Below are 20,863 nucleotides of genomic sequence, written 5' to 3'. Positions count from 1 at the left end.
TTTTAAGCTTAATGTTATTATTAAAGTGAATTAGGTTGGGATTATTTAGCCTCTATACAGAGATTCCACAGTTTAAGTTGTAGATCATCTGGTCTTGTTAAAGTAATACAATCCTTTAATAAAGTGACTTGTTAATTATGTAAATATAGGTATGCAATATGTGAAATCAGGTTCATCTACAAAAAAGACTGACTGCGTCAAAAACCTGATGTAACTCAGTAATCTAGTCATAGTTATGCTTACTGACATTACTATTTAATGTATTGTTTCATGGAGTAAGTAAAACCTCCACGTGGCTTTTGAATTTTTTTTAACTATAAATACAGCTATTCTTCTGTGAATACAAGTATTCTAGAGAAAGGTACATTACAGCAAAGTTGATTGCAAAGTAAATTTTATTTTCCTTTCCATTTTTAAAAATTGCAGGGACATTTCCCTTGGAAAAAATTCCCTGGTCTATTGAGTCAGTCATTTTCCTTAGGAAGCAGTTAAGATCAGTTTATGGTAACCTAGAGTACCTGCAGCTTAGTAGCTGCTTTCTGAGTTATCTAAAATAGATTCACAGGGCTTTTCTGGCGGTGAAGATCTCCCTGCGCCAACATGCCTCTCGCGAAAGACCTCCTGCACCCCTCTCCTGAGGAGGAGAAGCGGAAACACAAGAAGCAGCACCTGGTGCAGAGTCCCAACTCGTATTTCATGGACGTGAAGTGCCCAGGGTGCTACAAAATCACCACTGTCTTCAGCCATGCGCAAACAGTGGTCCTCTGTGTCGGGTGCTCCACTGTACTCTGTCAGCCTACTGGAGGCAAGGCCAGGCTTACAGAAGGATGCTCCTTCAGACGGAAGCAGCACTGACGACTGAATCAAGATGAATGAGGAGCTGTAAAGAATAAAATAAATTTGATACAAAAAAAAAAAAACAAAAAAAAATAAAATAAAATAGATTCACAGGGCAGCTAGGTGGCGCAGTGAGTAGAGCACCGGACCCGGAGTCAGGAGGACCTGAGTTCAAATCCAACCTCAGACACTTGACACACTTACTAGCGGTGTGACCTTGGACAAGTCACTTAACCCCAATTGCCCTGCCTTCCCCACTACAAAAGAAAAATAAAATTGATTCAGTTATAGTAAGCACAGCTCTGGTTATTAGGTTTCCTATATTGTCATTCTTTGAAAATTAGCATTACAGATGTATATTATCTCATATAATCATGACAAGGCACAGTTTTCCAACATTTTCAATTAACCATTACACTTCATGCTCCAGTCTTTTTGAATAAATGGAATGTACTATATTTGTTGTATTGTAACACAAGGTAGATCTCTACATTGACCTGGCATTTTTAAAAATCGAGTGTATGCTTTTCTTTTTAATCACACAATGAAAACTACATATCTATTGTGCTTAACTTTTCTTTTGGTTGTCAGGAGGCTTAGGGCTAAATTTAGTCTACAACCACAATAATTAACTCATCCTATAGACTTGTTAACGTCTATTCTTTGTCCTTTCTATTGTTTTGTCTTTTTTAAACATCCTCTGCACATTTTAATTATTCTGTTGTATACTGTATTTAGGTTTTTTTAGTCACCTCAAATAATTTTTGGAAGAAAATAAGGTAGAAAATCTAAATAAATAAAGTCATCCCTTGTCATAATGTTGCAATTGTTCACTGCCCAAAAGCCATCATTAGCCAGAAGTAGTGCATGCAGTACCACTACTGGAGAAAAGCATTTCAGTTATTCTAAAAAGTAGTACTTGACTTTAATGTTTACTGGAACTAACCTTGTTTTTCTGGACCTGGTTAATTTGTCTGCTCTGTATAGCCCTTTTTTTCTTAGGGTTTATTTCCCCCTCCAAGTTTCTCAACACAATGAAAAGATAAATTAGGACGCTACATTTTTTCATTCATGATTATAGCTGTCAGAATGCCTCAGCCTTTGACTTTGACCTGCTGTAAGGGAAAGGGATGACTCACAATGATTCCAAGGACACAGCTTTCATTGGTCATGTAGCACAGATTAATTGCCACCACAGCCACAGCTCTCTGTCTTTTGTGTACATTACAGTGGGCAACTTGACATCACAGTCTAATAGTACACAAGACTTTTGGGAGATGGTAGTTATATATAACGCCATGGATCTCCAGCACAGAAATAGGGAAAGCCATCTAGCAACAACTTTGCTTCCTGTAACTTCGTAGGATGTTGAATTGATCTGGATAAACCATATAGTCCTGGTTGATACTGCTTGCTGATTTCCAGACATTAATAGGGAATAACAGGCTACCTTAAATAGTGTTCTTGCAGGTTACCTTCCAGACAGGTGAGGGTTCACAGTAAAGTTGCAAATGGTTTGTTCATTTGTTTAAAAAGAACGCAAGATCATTCCCAGCTTCAGTGGTTAGCAGAGTTTTGTGAGACATCTGTAGGATTTAAATCTGATTCTGGAAGAGTAGATGGGATTGGGATTTGAAAGATGAAGAGGGGAGTTGAGAATCCTCTGGTCAGGATGAACAGCATGTACAGAGGCCCTCAGACACTGTAAGGCAACTTTGGTCAGGGGACAGCTAGGAGCAGCAACAGTTCACAAGTAGTTTGGCTGAGAAAGGTAGTTCATATAGGGGAACAGTGGGACGTAGATCTAGAAGGCTTGGATGTGAGTGCAAATGGTCATCTGAGAACAGTATTTTTCTTGTATTTCCTACTGCTCTTACAATGATCATTAAATGAGGCAGGAAAGGATTTAAATTTAATGAAATGTCGATGAAGTCTCAGAGACTATCTTGAACACTCTGGTTCATTCACTAATTATGTTCTGCTCCACTTAAAATGAGTTCTTTAGATTATTTTAATAAAAATTGTTTTACCTGGATTTATGAATGTGTATTAGAATGAGCTTTCGTTGTTTGTCTTTGTTTGACAGTTTAGTGTAGTTTCTACCACGGTCTAGGTCGTAGTTCAAATTGGCCTAAATAGTTGGCTAATAAGTTTCCTTTTGCCCAGTGAACTTAATATTAGTGAGTGTTTTGTTATATAAAACTATGCACTCCTGTAGAGGTATACTGTTACACTGACTGATCAATGCCACATTCTGTGCTTTTCTATCTCCCCTCCCCCCAATTAGCTATGAACAGCATGTGGGGCTGAGATGTTTACTTTAGGTATTGCAAGGACTCAATTATTCTAATGAGCTTTGGTGCATCAGTTTACAAAAGTTCGTCATAATTAAGGCTATACTTCCCTGTCATTGTCAGGTTACATTACATGCTCCCATTTGTGTATTTTATTGCTGCATATTTTAATGCATGCACAGTGCTTACAACGAGAAATCTGCAACTAATTAAGCCTCTTGGTTAAGAGGATTTTTCAGAGGTCCCATTGACAGCTCTTTTTCTTGCTTTTTAATTTTTTTTACAACCATAGCATTTTTATGTTTCAGCATGTTTCATTTTTTTAAAGGTGCACTCTATCAACCAGTATAGAGGTGTCTCTTAACGTTGAACATGAAGTAATGTAATTTTATATACTTTACCCTTAAATTCTAGAATTATGGAATGGATTCAAGCACTGTAAGTCCTCTCAAAGATAGAGATATAAATATAAAATCCCCAGCCCTAGTTTGCAAGAAACTGCATGGTTTTTACATTGTGAATCACAGACTACTGTTTTACAATAACAAGATATAAAAGAAGTCTTGTGGTTCTACCCTGTGCTTGCCACCTGTACTACATTTTTACCACTAGAGAAGAAAATTGCTTTCTCTTTTATTTCAAATCTCCAGAGAAGAAGTAGTTCACAACTCACTTTGGGAACTGTTGCTTTAAAGTATTGCTATGGTCCCTGAGAGGCCAAAGAGAGAGAGCCTTTCAAATCAAATCTAATAGGCCATAAGTTAGGAATTAGGTGATTGACTCACTGTTATGAACATTAGAAGGTAGGTCCTCATTAAATGGATCCTGTTGATGCTGCATTTAATAAAATTAAAAGGAATAGGTGTTAATATTAGAACTGTCATTTTGTGCCCTTAACAAAAGACAGAAAAGGAACAAAGTTTTCTTAAGCATGCAGTTTTATGTCATAAAATGGTGCCAAGAGAGTTATTGGTATAAAGTTTTCAGTGAACATTAAATAGATGGAGTCCAAATTCTCCCAACCAAATTTACTAGGCTATAAATAAAATAGAGGCTTTTTGGTGCTGGCCCAATTGGAAGAGGCCTTCACTGAAAAAATGAGGTTGTAGTAATATATTGGTATCCTGCACGGTAACTGCCTTCTTAGTTTACCTGTATTATCATCTTTCTAATGAATTACCTATAGAATCACTCATACTGTTGCTGACTAATTAGGTAAACAGATTGTTTTGTAGGTACCTTTGCAAAATGTACAAAGACTTACTCAGAGCCAAGCTCTAAACAGATTGGGAAATATATGCATATTTATAATTCTCATTGTTTGCTTATTGCTTAAGGAGATTGGGATAACCTAGCTGACAAAGTAGTGTTAATTGTGAGTAATAGCTGAGCATTTTAGCAGAAAGGAAGAAAAGAGAGGTCAACTAAAGATTTCCTTACCAGAACCTTTCCTCCGCTCTTCCACACCAGGAACCCAGGAGTAGATGAACCAACCCAACAAAACAAATTAGTGAAATATTTTCATATATGTGCCTCTGTTTGTTGTATCCAGTGATTGCTTTAAGGATACTGAATTGGCTACATAGTCTTAATTGATATTGCTTGAGCTGATTTACAGACATTAATAAGGAATAACAGGCTACCTTAAAGACAGTCTTCCCAGGATCCTCCTCCCCGCCCTACCCCCTGCCCCATGATGGTTTAAGCCAAGATACCGTTTATGAGACTTTTCCCAGGAGAAATTATAAAGAACTGCATTTCCATGTCAAGTCTAGAAGGAAACCAAGGGAACTGTTAAAGTGATTTGTATGGTCTGTGCTATATTTGTCTTTCTGCCAGGAAGCACTCACCATCTAAGAGTGTTATGAATCTAGATTAATCTTCCTGCCTGAGGACAAGGTGACAAGTCTTGAGAAAGTATCTGTACCTTCTGGTTTATTAGCAAAAATGAAGAAATTCTAAATAGAGGGAAATAATCCATGAAGGAAGCCAGGAAGAAAATGGTTCTGAAGAGATAAAAATGATTCAAAACCAAGTGAAGGACTATAGCAGGAGAAGAGAAATGAGAAGGAAACATGAAATACTAAAGCTATACAGGAGGTATAATGTTCTTCACATGCAAGATCGATATTGACTTGCTGAAGAGTAAACAATATTCAAGAATCCAAGGGGTAATGATGAAGCCCTGCAGATGCTGGCAAATTATGTTACTGGCCCTAGGAGGAAGAAGCTTCTTGGTGCTTGGTGACTCTTCACAAAAGAGATGGGCTGCATGAAGACCTAATATGATTAATAGAGTGATATACTGTTTTCATGGAGTATGTTAGTATGTGACTAAATACCCTGCCAAAATCCATCAAATCTACTGACTGCCAATCACCTCTGTAGTAAGAAATGCTAATCACTTGTACTAATTTCTTGTCAGAATGACTGAAATCTACAGATTTTAGACTATAAAACATGAAATTTTTATCTAATGACTTCTGAATACCTGTTAAGAAATTGAAGAACTTGGGTGTAAGTGGGATTCACCTTTTCTCCCATATGAAGGTTAAAAAAGAACATAGTAAGGGATGTGGGTGGGAGCAGAAAGAGTTCTCTCAACTGTTTAAAAGACTTTCATATGGAAGAAGGATTCAATTTGTTTTGGGGGGGTTCTGTGGGCAGAACGAGGAAGTCATAGGTTGAAGTTGCAGACACAGATTTTTTGTCTTTATCTATGAAAAAGCCTCATAATAATTAGAACTATCTAAAAATGGAGTGAGCTGCCTCATGAGGTTTGCCTTTATTGATGCTCTTTAAGAAAAAGTTGGATTGTCACTTGTCAGGAAGAACTTAGAATTCATATATTTGTTAGACTAGGTTATAGCTGAGATTCTTTATCACTCTGGAATTCTGTGGTTTTGTGACTGAAATTTTGGAAGAGACAGGAGGAGATGTGAAGCTAACAGCTGGCTAAAGTGATGGTGCTAATGAACACTGTTTGGTTTCCTGACTCATTGTTTAAGATACTAAAATGATAGGCCCTAGAAAGAGATAGCTCATTTCAGAGAGAGCTCTCTGACAAGAGATTTGCCACACTGGTTAAAAGAACTTTAAACCAAACACTGCAGTAGAGGAGTGCCTAGCTAAAACTATAAAAATCAGATACTCAGGAGAGAGGTAGGCATTCTATAGAAAGAAGAAAAATAGTTAACCTAGAAATTCACAGGTGGAAATTAACTAGGAAAAGAATTAGGAATACTTTTTGGGACCTCATGTCCATATACCAACATACAGAATACTGGCTTAAGAATAAAACAATAAGCAAGCTAAACTTGAAATATTAACACAAGGAGGTAAATGCAGGCTTACAGTCTAATTGTTAAGGCACAGTAGTATCCCTCTTTAGAAAGTACTTTATGTTTTTTCAAAGCACTTTTCTCAACAATAAATACTATGTGGCTTCTTGGGATGACAATAGAAGAATATTTTGTGCTCAAAGAAAATATGTATGATACTGCAGAATTGAAGCACTGTTGTCTAGAAGATATATACCTACATGAAATTCTAGAAACGCAGGGATGGACACACTGGCAAGGAGAGCATATAGGTAAATGTAAAAGGAGAGACAAACAGAAGTGACATTGTGGGAATATTTACATACTACTCAGGCAAATGGAATATACAGCTAATTCTTGATAAAAATCATAAAACTGTCATAGAGGCGAAATATAGTAACGATGGAGGGTTTAAACTATCTTGGAACCTACCAAAAGTCTCATTCTATTAAATACACATCTGATAAAATTATTGACTTGTTTTACCAACAACAATTTCGTGTTTCAGAAAGTAAAGAAAGAAATTGGGGACTCCTACTTTAGGCTAAAAAGGGAAACCTTGGGAGGAATGGACCATCTCACTTTAGATTGCATAATAGCCGAGGAAGGAAATTTTGTATGTTATTAAATTTTACCTTCGACTTTGAAAAATATTTTAAAATTTAAAAAAAAATAAGGAAAACCAAATTAGATACTTAAGATTATAATAACATGTAGTGCTTTTTCAAGGTTAACAAAGTATTTTACATGTGCTGTCTCATTTGATCCTCACCTTGTGAGGTAGGTGCTATTATTTTTCCATTTTGCAGATGAAGAAACTGAGGCTGAGAGAGGTTATGTGATTTACCCTAGGTATAAGTGTTTGTGCTTATAAGCACTGATTTTCCTGATTTTAAGTATACCTTGCTATGCTGCCTCCCCAAAAAGGAAAACAGGTCAGATGGTTTTTGAATTAAAAAAAGAATTAGTAAGAACCTATTGGGTTGCAAGTCCCTAGATTAAACAAGATGGAGAATAGAAGTATGGGAAAGGCAGAGAAATTACAGTCTAATAGAAGTGATATGACCTACATACAAATAATACTGGATAGAATGTGATTCAGGCAAAAGAAAGATTTAGACAAAATACTCTAGGAAAACTTGGAGGAAGAAATCATTGTTAGCTTAGGGAATCAAGGAAGACTTCATGGAAGAGGTAGCACTTGAGCTTAGTCTTAAAGGAAGAGAAAGGGGAGTTGAGGAGAAGAATGCATGTTTCAGGCATGGGAGAATAGCCTAGTTAGATGCATAGATGTGGGAAAGGACAAAACAACATTAGGTAGTATCTAGTAGACAAGTTTGGATGGCTGGTAGGGTACAAGGGAATAGTATGAAATAAGACTACAAAGGGAATTTGGAGGCAAACTATCCAGGACCTTACGTGGCAGGCTAAGGTATTAGGACAATGATTTGGGCAGCTATTTAAGGGTAGATTGGCAAGGAGACAGACTATAGATACAGAAATGGACACAGGTAGAAAGCTATTAAGTAGTCCAGGTAAGAGATTTTGAGGACCTATTCCAGGGTAGTGGCAGTATGAGTGGAAAGGAAAGGGAATGAAGTAGATTAGAAGTAAAGGATAAAAGAGAAGGAAAAATAAAAATTGACAGTGAGAGAGAGGAGGAATGCTAAATGGAGTAGGACCTTTGAGGAGACAAAAGAAAAGCATAAGAGCATAATTGATTTTGTTGGTCTAGTGCAAAAGAAGGTAAGAAAATAATAGTTAATAGTAATAGTGATAACAACTAGCATTTCTGTTGAACTTTGAGGTTTGCAAAGTGCTTTGCAAAAAATATGTCATTTTATCTTTACAATAACCTATGCCTATTTTATAGAAGAGAAAACTGAGACAGAGGTTGAGTGACTTTTTGAGAATCAGGCACCTAGTAAGTGTCTGAGGCCAGATTTGAATTCAGGTTTTCCTCTCTCCAGGACCAGCACACTATCCACTGTGCCATCTACCTCACTAGATGGATTTTTGACACACAAAGGATAGGAGATGAGGGAGCTCATGATATTTTAAAAAACAATATTCTTATGACATAGTCTGGAGTGATCCTGGTGATAAAAGTTGGAGGTAACCAAAAAAGACCAATATGACTAATGCATACTAAATTTATTTTTACCAGTGTATTAATAAATTTAGATTTTTAAAGGATGAGTACAAAAGGTGGAAGGAGAAAGAAGAGTATTGCAGAACCATAAGAATAGTGTCAAAAATAATAAACCCCAACTTAAGCTCAATCATGAAAAATACTAAGGACATTTTTTTTGGAGGGGGGAAGGCAGGGCAATTGGGGATAAGTGACTTGCCCAAGGTCACACAGCTAGTAAGTGTGGCAAGTGTCTAAGGCTGGATTTGAACTCAGGTACTCCTGACTCCAGGGCTGGTGCTCTACTCACTGCACCACCCAGCTGCCCCTAAAAATATGGCACACTTCAGGAATTTGCATGTCATCCTTGCACAGGGGCCATGCTAATCATCTTTGTATTGTTCCAGTTTTAATATATGTGCTGCCTAAGCAAGCACTAAGGACATTTTTTTAAAAACCATGTTCAGGACATGAAAAACAAAAGACCCAATGCTTCATGGTAAATGGAGTATAATATTAACAGATACCAGAGAGAAAGCAAAACCATTCTATCCTATTTAAATTTTGTTGTTTTAGTCGTTAGAGAATGCTCTTCAAATTGGGAAGGGTAAAATAAACAGGAAGAATTGAAGCCTGGGATAAATGAAGAGAGAGTAAGAGAGCACTTTGTTTCTTTAAATGAATTCGGTGATTTTAGCCTCCCAAAATTACCTTCTGGACGAAATACAGTGGTTATTGATTGAAATGAAGTGAAAGATCTTGAAGTGTGCAATTACTGAATTATTACTGGTAATCTCTGAAGAATCTTATAGCAGTAGAGAGATGCTAGAACAGAAGAAAAGTGTTCCATTGCTGTTTCAGCAATCTGGCTAGCAGCTGTTGTGGGGGTGAAAGACCAACACAAGCCCAACAACAAGCATGCCACCAGCATGCTGCAAAAGCCCAGGTTCTTTTGATCTGCTTTACTAAGGAAAGCAACGTTAAGGGGTTAACAAGCTTACTTTAATTCTGCATACAAATATCACTCACTTAGTTCAGGGGGAAAAGCCAGCACCCTGAACCTCAGAGCAAATACAAACAAATTATAAACATACCAAATACAATTCATAGTTACCAAGAAAACCAAGTCTGGACATCTGGGCAAGCCAGAGGGCTCTTAACTACAGCTGCCTGGAGTCTCCACATCAGAGTGCCACCAAGAGTGAGAACTCTGCACAAATAGCTCTGTCTTCTCTTCTTATACCTTTTCAGACGTCATCAAACTTCATCTGAATGACTAGAACTTAGGCTGCTGTGATTGGCTCTGGAGTTAGCACCTCCCCTTAGGACCCTGGAAGCTTCATACCCACACAGGCTTAGCACCTAGTAATTAGGGGTTTGGGCCTGGGGCTTAGCACCTAGTAAGACTCAAAGACACTTAATTAATCATTTTAAAACAGTAAGAAAGCCCCAACTTAATTGATATTACAATTGCTCAAAAGAGAAGGGGATAAATTTTATACTTATGACTCTGATATATATCTTTTAAAAAATTCACTGATGGTTTATTTAACTGAAGCTTTGTGAGAACTTTTTCTTTCTTTTTTTTTAAAGTCTTTCATTGATTTCCACAAGATTTTTAGTTACAACTTTTCCCCCCTTTCTACCCTCCTGCCCACTCCAAGATGGCATATATTCTGATTGCCCCATTCCCCAGTCAGCCCTCCCTTCTGTCACCCCACTCTCCCCTGCCCCATCTCCTTTCCCCTTACTTTCTTGTAGGGCAGGATAGATTTATACTTCCCATTGCCTTTGTATCTTATTTCCCAGTTGCATGCAAAAACAACTTTTTTTTTGAGCATCTGCTTTTAAAACTTTGAATTCCAAATTCTCTCCCCTCTTTGCTTCCCACCCACCCTCCCTAAGAAGGCAAGCAGTTCAACATAGGCCACACATGTATCATTGTGCAAAACACTTCCATAACAATCATGTTGTGAAAGACTAACTATATTTCCCTCCATCCTATCCTGTCCCCCTTTATTCAGTTTTCTCCCTTGACCCTGTCCCATTTCAAAAGTGTTTGCTTTTGATTGCTTCTTCCCCCTATCTTCCCTCCCTTCTATCATCCCCCCCTTTTTATCCCCTTCCTCCTACTTTCCTGTAGGGTAAGATACCCAATTGAGTGTGTATGTTATTCCCACTTTAAGTCAAGTCCGATGAGAGCAAGATTCACTCATTCCCCGTCACCTTTTCCCTCCTCCCTTCCAACAGAACTGCTTTTTCTTGCCATTTTTGTGTGAGATAATTTACCCCACTCTATCTCTCCCCTTCTCCCTCTCTCAATATATTCTTCTCTCACCCCTTAATTTTATTTCATTTTTTAGATAGCATCCCTTCATATTCAACTCACCCTGTCCCCTCTGTCTGTATATATGTATATTCCCTTCAACTATCCTAATATTGAGAATTGTCTCATGAATTACACATATCATCTTTCCATGTAGATATGCAAACAAAATAATTCAACTTTAGTAAGTCCCTTATGATTTCTCTTTCCTGATTACCTTTTCATGTTTCTCTTGATTCTTGTGTTTGAAAGTCAAATTTTCTATTCAGCTCTGGTCTTTTCACTGAGAAAGCTTGAAAGGCCTCTCTTTTATTGAAAGTCCATATTTTGCCGTGGATCATTATACTCAGTTTTGCTGCGTAGGTGATTGTTGGTTTTAATCCTAGCTCCTTTGACCTCTGGAATGTCATATTCCAAGCCCTTTGATCCCTTAATGTAGAAGCTGCTAGATCTTGTGTTATCCTGATTGTGTTTCCACAATACTCAAATTGTTTCTTTCTAGCTGCTTGCAGTATTTTCTGCTTAACCTGGGAGCTGTGGAATTTGGCAACAATATTCCTAGGAGTTTTCTTTTGGGGATCTTTTTCTGGAGGTGATCGGTGAATTCTTTCAATTTCTATTTTACCCTCCGGCTCTAGAATATCAGGGCAGTTCTCCTTGGTAATTTCTTGAAAATTGATGTCTAGGCTCTTTTTTTGATCATGGCTTTCAGGTAGTCCAATAATTTTTAAGTTATCTCTCCTGGATTTATTCTCCAGGTCAGTGGTTTTTCCAATGAGATATTTCACATTGTCTTCCATTTTTTTATTCCTTTGATTCTGTTTTATAATATCTTGATTTCTCATAAAGTTACTAACTTCCACTTGCTCCAGTCTAATTTTTAAGGTGGTGTTTTCTTCAGTGGTCTTTTGGACCTCCTTTTGCATTTGGCTAATTCTGCCTTTCAAGGCATTCTTCTCCTCATTGGCTTTTTGGAGCTCTTTTGCCATTTGGGTTAGTCTATTTTTCAAGGTGTTATTTTCTTCAGTATTTTTTTTGGGTTTCCTTTAGCAAATCATTGATTTGGTCTTCATGGTTTTCTTGCATCACTCTCATTTCTCTTCCCAATTTTTCCCCTGCTTCTCTTACTTGCTTTTCCAGTTCCTTTTTGAGTTCTTCCATGGCCTGAGACCAGTTTCTCATATTTTTCTTGGAAGCTTTTGGTGTGGGCTCTTTGACTTTGTTGATTTCTTCTGGCTGTATGTTTTCATCTTCTTTGTTACCAAAAAAGATTCTATAGTCTGAGTCCATTTTTGCTGCCTGTTCATATTCCCAGCCACCTACTTGACCCTTGAGCTTTTTGTCAGGGTATGACTGCTTGCAGAGTAGAGAGTACTTCGTCCCAAGCTTTAGGGGCCAAGCGCTGCTGTTTTCAGAGCTACTTCTACTCCACTGTCACCACAAACTCTGCCACAGCAGCACTCTTCCTACCCCAAGAAGCTCCAACCAGGATTGCAACCCAGACCCAAACAGGGCAAAGCAAGTGAACCTTCCTCTGTGCCCGCAAAGCATTCCTTGCACACCTGCTCCAGTCCGCCGCTTGATTCCCCCCACCCTATGAGCCAGGGATTCCGGAAGCAGCTGACCCTGGAGCTCTGGAAGCAGCTTCAGGCGCTTCCTGCTGCTGCTGCCACCACTACCACGCCACCTCTGCTACCCCCAGGGCTGGGGCCAGACTGCTCTCACACAGATTCGGCAGTTTTGCCACCAACCTGCTCCATGGTCTTTGGCATTTCTGGGTTGAGAAGTCTGGTAACTGCCGCAGCTCAATGATTCATGGCCCTCAGGCCTTCTCCACCTGACTCCCAGTCTGGTTGGTCTTGGTTTTTCCCACTCTGGGCTGCACTCTGCTCTTAGCACCATTCGATAAACCCTTCCCAACAACCATCCAGGCTGTCCTGGGCTGGAGACCTGTTTCCCTCTGCTATTTCGTGGGTTCCGCAGCTCTAGAATTTGTTCATAGCCATTTTTTTATAGGTGTTTGGAGGGATTTGGGGGAGAGCTTAAGCAGGTCCCAGCTTTCCAGCCGCCATCTTGGCTTCGGCTTTGTGAGAACTTGGAAAGGAAATGATGATTTCTAGGAGGCAGTGGGGGTTCCATAAAAGAAGTCCTGACTAACCAAGGTATCTCTGTTAGTTACTGCTAGGGGACTTAAATAGAGAAAATGTATCTGGATTTTTGCAAGAGCATTTGATGCAGTCTGTCATGATATCTTGTAAATATATATAAATGTGGACCGGATAGTGATATAATTAGGCAGACTCATAACTAACTTGAACAACCAGATCCAGAAAGTGATAATCAGTTGATTAGTATTAGCCCTGGGGGCAGGTCTTTCATTGTATGCCACAAGGTTCTATCTTTCATTCTGTCCTGCTCAACATTTTTGTCAGTGATTTGGGTGAAGATATAGGAGGTATGCTTATTGGGTTTTTGTATTATGGAAATGTTTAATGCTTTGAAGGATAGAATCCAAAACTGTGTCAATAGGCAGAAACCAATATGGTGCAATCTAATAGGGATAAATTAGCCATAGAATTATAGTATCTTAGGGTGGGGGGAGGGATTATTCTTAATAGTTTTCACTTGAATTGCTTTGGAATGAGTATAACTCTATATGAGTCAAATGCTAACGAAGTCTTAAGGGAGGTAACCCTACTGATCAGATCATAACTGGAGTATTGTAAAAATTTTAGCTAGGCATCTTTAAGAGAGGCATTTACAGACTGAAGGACCAACAAAAGAGGGTAACCAAAATGGTGAGGGAATTTGAAATTGTGCCATATGAAGCAAGAGTTAAAGAACTGAGGATCTTTTACCCAGAGAACAAAAGACTTTTTTTCAAGGTGTGCATGAGGGGAGAAGAGTTCTTACCAACTTGGGGGATCATCAGGAAACACATTGAATAAGAGTATGACACTCAAGCTGTATTTCTATGGTTTTTTTTGTTGTTGTTGTTGTTTAGTCATTTCAGTCCTATCTGACTCTTTGTGACCTCATTTGGGGTTTTCTTGGCAAAGGTACTGGAGTGGCTTGCCATTTCCTTCTCCAGCTCATTTTACGGATGAGTAAACTGAGACAACCTGAGTAAAGTGACTCATTCAGGGTCACTCAGCTAGTGACTGAAGCTGGTTTTAAACTCTGTTGTTCTTGACTGCAGGTCCAGTGCACTATCTACTGTGCCACCTAGCTGACCCCAGAGTTTCTAGGCTAGGAAGCTTCATCGCTTGAACTGTTCTACCAGGTGATAAATTACGTTTATAGGGATATTGTAGAAGGGCTGTCCTTTAAGAGACAGTGGTTGGATTAGGTCACATGTAATATCTCTTATGTAATTTAAACTACATACCATGCTAAATGATGAATCTGCTAGTTGTGGAAATAATTTATTTATATGCATTTTTGTGTTTTTCTATTATCTGAGTCATCTATTCCCTGCAGTGAATATAATTTTAACATTATATCACCATTTCAGTGGATGATACCATTAGACAGTTTCTGAAAAGACTTGTAGAAGATTATTTCCATTTATTTAATTTATATACAAATACAGCATTTCCTGTGGCATAAATAGAATGTTGCTATTCCAGGAAAGAGCACATGTCATAAAAAAAATTAAAAGTACACATGTAAAAATTACAGGTTCCGAGAAGTAGAAGGGACCCCAGAGATTGTCTGTTCCAACCAAGGAACTTGGAGAGGTCAGGCTGCCATCGGTTTACTGCATGAATGGATTTATGTCAGTCTAGGTGATTAGAGCCAGATTTGGAAATCATTTATTTTTTTCTTAAGGAGAAGAAGGTATTATTGTTCAGTCGTTCAGTAACATCCAACTCTTCATGACCCCATGGACCATAACATGCCAGGTTCTTCTGTCATCCTCCATCTCTCAAAGTCTATCCAAGTTCATGTTCGTTGTTTCTGTGATACCACCTATCCATCTCATCCTCTGCCACCCCCATTTTCCTTTTGCTTTCAATCTTTCCCAGCAGCAGGATCTTTTCCAGTGAGTCCCATCGTCTCTTTATGTGGCCAAAGTATTTAAGCTTCAGCTTCAGTATTTGACCTTCCAGTGAATAGCCTGAATTGATTTCTTTAAAATTGACTGATTTGATCCCCTTGCTGTCCAAGGGACTCTCAAAAGTCTTCTCCAGTACCACAATTCAAAAGCGTCAATTCTGTGGCACTCAGCTTTCTTTATAGTCCAACTCTCATTGCCATACAATGCTACTGGAAAAACCATAGATTTGACTATGTGGACTTTGGTTGGCAAGGTGATATCTCTGCTTTTCAGTATGTTGTCCAGATTTGCCATAGCTTTTCTTCCAAGGAGCAAGCATCTTTTAATTTCATGAATGCAGTTGCCCTATGCAGTGATCTTTGAGCCCAAGAATATAAAATCTGACACTGCTTCTATTTCTTCTCCCTTGATTTGCCAGGACATGATGGGATCAGATTCCAAGTTAGTTAGTTTGATGTTAAGCTTCAAGCCAGCTTTTTACCCTCTCCTCTTTTAGCCTCATCAAGAGACTTCTTAATTCCTCTTCACTTTCTGCCATCAGAGTGGTGTCATCTGCATATCTGTGATTGTTGCTATTTCTTCCAAAAAACTTAATTCCAGCTTTTGATTCATCCAGCCTGGCATTTCACATGATGTACTCTGCATGTAAGTTAAATAAATGACAATATACAGCCTTGTCATACTCCTCCAGTCATAAACCAATTCCATGTTAGTCCTAACTATTGCTTCTTGTCCCACATATAGGTTCTTCAGGAGACAAATAAGATGATCTGGTATTCCCATCTCTTGAGGACTTGCCATATTTTGTTGTGTTCCACAGATTCAAAGGCTTTAGTGTGGTGACTGAAGCAGGAGTAGATGTTTTTCTGGAATTCTTTTGCTTTCTGCATACTACACTGAATGTTAACAGTTTGGTCCCCAGTTCCTCTGCCTCTTCACAAATCAGCCTGCTCTCCTAATAGTTCTCAGTTCACATTATTGCTGAAACGTGTCTTGCAGAATCTTAAGCATGACCTTGCTGGTGTGCAAAATTACCACAGTTGTTTGGGAATTTGAATATTCCTTGGTGATCTCTACATATACTACTATGGGCAAGAATTCCTTAGAAGAGAAAGGTCTGTCTACTAATGGAAAAATTCTCTTACTAATAACCCCCCCCCCCCCCCACCGCCAACATCATTTAAAAAATGCAATTAAATGCTTTTGAGAAGAAGAGATATTGAGTCTAGAACACCTTAAAGTGAATGGCTTTCTTTGTGACTGGAGACATTGGGTACATGGAGGCAAAGGCAGTGGACACAGTATTGACTGAATAGATTAATTGTATATTTATTTTGCCTTTGAATTTCCTTGAGTTCTTCAAGAGTGACAAAATTATATCAAAACATTCTTTGGAATAATAACTGTTGTTTCTAGGAAATGCTTTTTTTTTCTCTTAATATTTTTGTGTGGTCAGATTTTATGCAAGTTCTTTTATAAAGGAGGTGTTTATTAATTTTGTCAGACAAATACAGACTTTTATTCCTAGGCAACTGAAGTTGGACTGGCATCTGCAAAACTACTTGATAGCAAATGATCATTAACTGCCTTTGTGATACCAGTTTGAGGGATGTTGTTTTTTATCCTTAGAGGTTTTCATATTGCAGTTTTCCCTTGTTGTTTTTAAGTTAATTGTTTCCTGATCCTCTCTTTTTAAAAAACTTATATATTTTTTTCCAGTCATCGAAAATCTACCTTCTCATCCCCTCTTTCCTACCTCAGTTGAAAACAAAAGAAAACAAAACCTGTTAGAAACCTTTATCTAGTTAAGCAAAAACAAATTTCCATACTAATCATGTCCAAAAAAAGGTTTCACTTTGTACTCTGAGTCTTTTACCTTTTTGTCAGGAAGTGGGTACTGTCTTTTGTCCTCTTGAATGGTGGTTGGTCATTATGCTGATATGATTTCCTAATTCTTTCAAAATAATTTGCTTCTACTATGTATAAATTATTCTCCTTGTCCTATTCGTTTCACTCTGCATTTATTCATACAAGTTTTCCCAGGTTTCTCTGAAACCATCCCCTTCATGATTTCCTGTATAACAACAGTACTCCATCACATTTATATACATTTAAAATTTGTTTAGCCATTCCCTAATTTATGAGCATCTCTTCAGATTCCCATTCTTTGCCACTTCAGAAAGAGTTATGAGTATTTTTTTCATGGCCTTGGTTAGAGTTTGTTTTACTTAGGACTAATCCATTCCTTAATCTGATTTCCCTCTAATTATTCCTTCTCCCCTTTCCTTCCTATTAACCTCTTAAGTGAAATGTCTTTCTGTACCCAATTCTCTCTCTCTCTCTCTCTCTCTCTCTCTCTCTCTCTCTCTCTTTCTCTCCCCTCCCTCACACTAGTTTAGATGAGAGTGAGAGCTGCTCTACCCACACGTCTTTTTTTTTTTGTATGATATAATGTTCTCTAACCTTCCTTTCCCTTCCACCTGTCTCACCAATGTATTCCTCTTCTGTGCTTTTCCAGTTCTTCTCTTAAGATCGTCAGGACATAACAAGACACTCCCTAGCCTTGTCTAATTAGACTCTTTCTATGTATTATTTGAATGTAAGCAGTTTATCATTATTTAATCCCTTTTCACTGTTTATTCATATTTACCTTTTTATGTTTCTCTTAATTCCTGTGTTTGAACTTTGGAGTTTCACCTCAGATCTGATCTTTTCATCAGGAATTCTTAGAAGTCTTCTATTTCATTAAAGGTCCATTCCTTCTCCCCACCCCCACCCCATACCATTGTACTAATTTTTCTGGTTTAGTTATTCTTGGCTATAAGCCTATATCCTTTGCTTTCCAGAGCATTATATTCCAAGTTCTCTGCTTCTGTATATTGGTGGCTGCTTAATTTTGTGTGATCCTGACTATGGCTCCTCAGTACTTGAATTCTTTCTTTGTGGATGATGTGGAAGCTCTGGATTTTGGTTCTGATGTTGCTGTGAGTTTTCATTTGGGGGTTTCTTTTAGGAGGTCCCTGGTAGATTCTACACTTTGCCCTATGGTTCTAAGAGAGGGTAGGTTTTGTTTTTTTGTTTTGTTTTGTTTTTTTTAATATGATGCTTAGGTTATTTTTTTTTGTCATGCAATTCAGAAAATCCAGTGAATCTTAATTTTTTTTTCTCTCCAACCTATTTTCCAGGTTTTTGCCATAATATCTTACACTATTTTCTATTTTTTTCCAGCCTTTTGACTTTTTGTTGTTCCTTCTGTTTGGTCCATTCTAATTTTCAGGGAGTGTTTTGCTTGAACAAGATTTTGTACTTCTTGTGCCAAGCTGTTAATTTTCTTTCCAATTTTTTTCTTCCATACTTCTCATTTCTTTTCCAATTTTTCCTCAAGCACTCTAATTTTATTTATAAAGTCTAAATTTTTAACCCCTTAAAAAAACCCAACTTGTTTCATTTCTTCTGAAAATTCTACTTGAATTTGTGCCCAAGCTTTTTTTTCTCTGAGGCTTTGCTTAGAGATGTTTTAGGGCCGTTCTCTTCTTCTGAGTTTGTGTCTTCAGCTTCTCTGCCACCATAATAGATCTTTATGTTGGGATTCTTTTTTGTTTGTTTGTTTGCTTAATCTAGGGCCAACTGTATAGCAGCCTTGGCTTCTTCAAAAGCTTTACTCTGCTCAGATCCCCAATCAAATTCATATTTCTTCCTATTAACCTTATATAAGGGTTTCAGAATTTGTCCTAAATGCGGTATGTGATGTCTCCAGTATCCAAATAATCCTATAAATTTTGGGGCTTCTTTCTTATTGGTAGTCATAGGAATATCCTGAATCTTTTGTTATGCTTGTGGGAGAATCTCTTGCAGCCCTTTATTCCATTGTATGCCTAAGAATTTTACTGTTTGAGCTGGTCCTTGAACCTTTGCAGGGTTAACTTTCCACCTTTTGCTTTTCATATGTTCAATTAAAAGCATCAAACTTTTCTCCACCTCATCTTCATTTTTTCTCTGTATCATAATGTCATCTGTGTAGTGAGTAAGCTGTATACCAGGCAGTTCTAATTCATCCAAATGCTCAGCCACAATCCTATGACAAATAGTAGGGCTGTGCAGATATCCTTGTGACAAGCTAGTGAAAGTATATTGCCTGCCCTGCCAAGTGAAAGCAAACTGGTCCCGCTGTTTAGAATCTTTTGGGATAGTAAAGAAAACATTGGCTAAATCAGTAACTGCATACCAAGTCCCACCATATTTCTGGATCTTTTCTATTAAGGTAATGATATCTGGAACAGCAGCATACAAGCAGGAAGTCACTTTATTCAGTTGTGTGTAGTCCACTGTCATTCTCCACATCCCATCTGACTGTCATACTGGACAGACAGGATTATTCCATTGAGTGGTTGTAGGGACTAAGGCTCCTGCCTCATCGTATTCCTTTATAGTATTGGTAATTTCATCTTGCCCACATGGCACACGATACTGCTTTTAAGTAATTCAGAAGATTCAAGTAAAGTGACTGGGTCCATTTTTACTTTACCCACTAGAACTGCATTAATTCCTATCTTCCTTACTGCAAATTGGTATTTCCCCTCAGGCAAATTTAAAGTCATACCTCTCAATATATCTATCCCAATGATGTATTCAGGAACAGGTACATTTACCACTGTATATTCTTTCTTAGTAATTGCCTAATATTCGTCATTACTTTAACTTGTCTGGCCGGTATTTCAGCCCCTCCCAGTCTTGTGATGGTAATAGGGGTTCCATGTTTTAATTTATCAGGGTTTCAATATATAAAAGAGGCTTCTGCCCCAGTATCTATTAATGCCCTAGTTACAGTAGTTGATCCATTTTTCCAGTATATGGTTAAACTGATATGAGGTCTGTAATCCCATCTATGTACTTCTTTATTCTCCCTGCAGGTGTCACAGACTTGGATACGATGATTCAGAAGGATCTATAGGGGTAGTTCTTACTTCTATTCTGACTTTGAATCTGCTGGCTATTTGCTCTTTTCTCTTGAAGAAATTTATCTTTTCCCCATTCCCCTAATTCGCCTATTTGTGAAATCTTATCCAGCACCTCTGAAAGAGGGTGCCCTATTTCCTCAATAGTAGAGTCAGAATTATGTGTTTATAAGTGAGAGGAGCAGTCTTCACTATTATATTTCTATGAGGAACCATTAAGGGAGTGCTGCGATATGTGTCTGCATCTCTGATCATTATTGCTTTTTGCATTACCTCTTCCTTTAACTTTCTCGTACAGTCTCTAAGCAAATACCAGGGTCTGTGTCCACTAGGCCACATAGAGTCAGTGGGACACTGTTTATTGCATCCCTAGGCAGGTAAAGCAAACAAATTATTCCCATTGTTACCTCCTTGAATATCCCTAAAAGCTTGTTGTATAAAGGGAGTCTGACTAATACCTATGAATTTCAAACAATCTTATGTTATCTGTCCATACTCTTCCAGCCCCTTGTTACAGATTCTCACCATTCAAGAATCTAGTGATTCTCCAATTTTTTGGGTGAATCAACTTAGTATTTCTGTGACCTTCTGCTGAGTAAAATCCTCAGTTACTTCCTTAAACACTGTGTGGCCCTGTTTCAACAATCCAGCTAGCAGCTGCTGTGGGGGTGTAAAACCAACAACAACCAGCACACAGAACACTGCAAGCCTAGGTTCTTTTGATCTGGTATACCAAGGAAAGCAGTGTTAAGGGGTTAACAATTTACTTTAATTCAGCATACAAACGTCATTCACTTAGTTCAGGGGAAAAAGCCAGCACCCTGAACCTCAGAGTAAACACAAACAAATTACAAACATCATTTATGAACAGACCAAACACATTTCATAGTTACCAAGGAACCATCAGTAGCCTGGGTCAGAGTCACATGCCACTCCTGCT

The 20,863-nt window shown here is 38.1% G+C and overlaps 2 protein-coding genes and 1 non-coding gene across 3 annotated transcripts in view; 2 read left to right on the top strand and 1 right to left on the bottom strand.

The window, feature by feature from the left end:
- The window catches only part of DDX10 (DEAD-box helicase 10), a 332,834-nt gene that overhangs the window by 305,888 nt on the left and 6,083 nt on the right, over positions 1–20,863 (top strand). The window lies entirely within an intron of this gene.
- On the top strand, positions 601–855 carry LOC118837772 (40S ribosomal protein S27-like). Its single transcript, XM_036744865.1, has one exon. The coding sequence runs from the start codon at positions 601–603 to the stop codon at positions 853–855; it is 255 nt and encodes an 84-aa protein (XP_036600760.1).
- On the bottom strand, positions 8,913–9,019 carry LOC118840473. Its single transcript, XR_005009665.1, has one exon. It is a non-coding gene; the product is annotated as a U6 spliceosomal RNA (small nuclear RNA).

This window comes from Trichosurus vulpecula, chromosome 2 (assembly GCF_011100635.1).
Source record: "Trichosurus vulpecula isolate mTriVul1 chromosome 2, mTriVul1.pri, whole genome shotgun sequence".
In the NCBI taxonomy this organism is placed as follows: domain Eukaryota; kingdom Metazoa; phylum Chordata; class Mammalia; order Diprotodontia; family Phalangeridae; genus Trichosurus; species Trichosurus vulpecula.
This window is presented reverse-complemented; position numbering and strand designations above follow the sequence as displayed.

Coding starts and splice junctions, on each gene's coding strand:
- LOC118837772 (XM_036744865.1), top strand. CDS start 601: ATGCCTCTCGCGAAAGACCTCCTGCACCCCTCTCCTGAGGAGGAGAAG.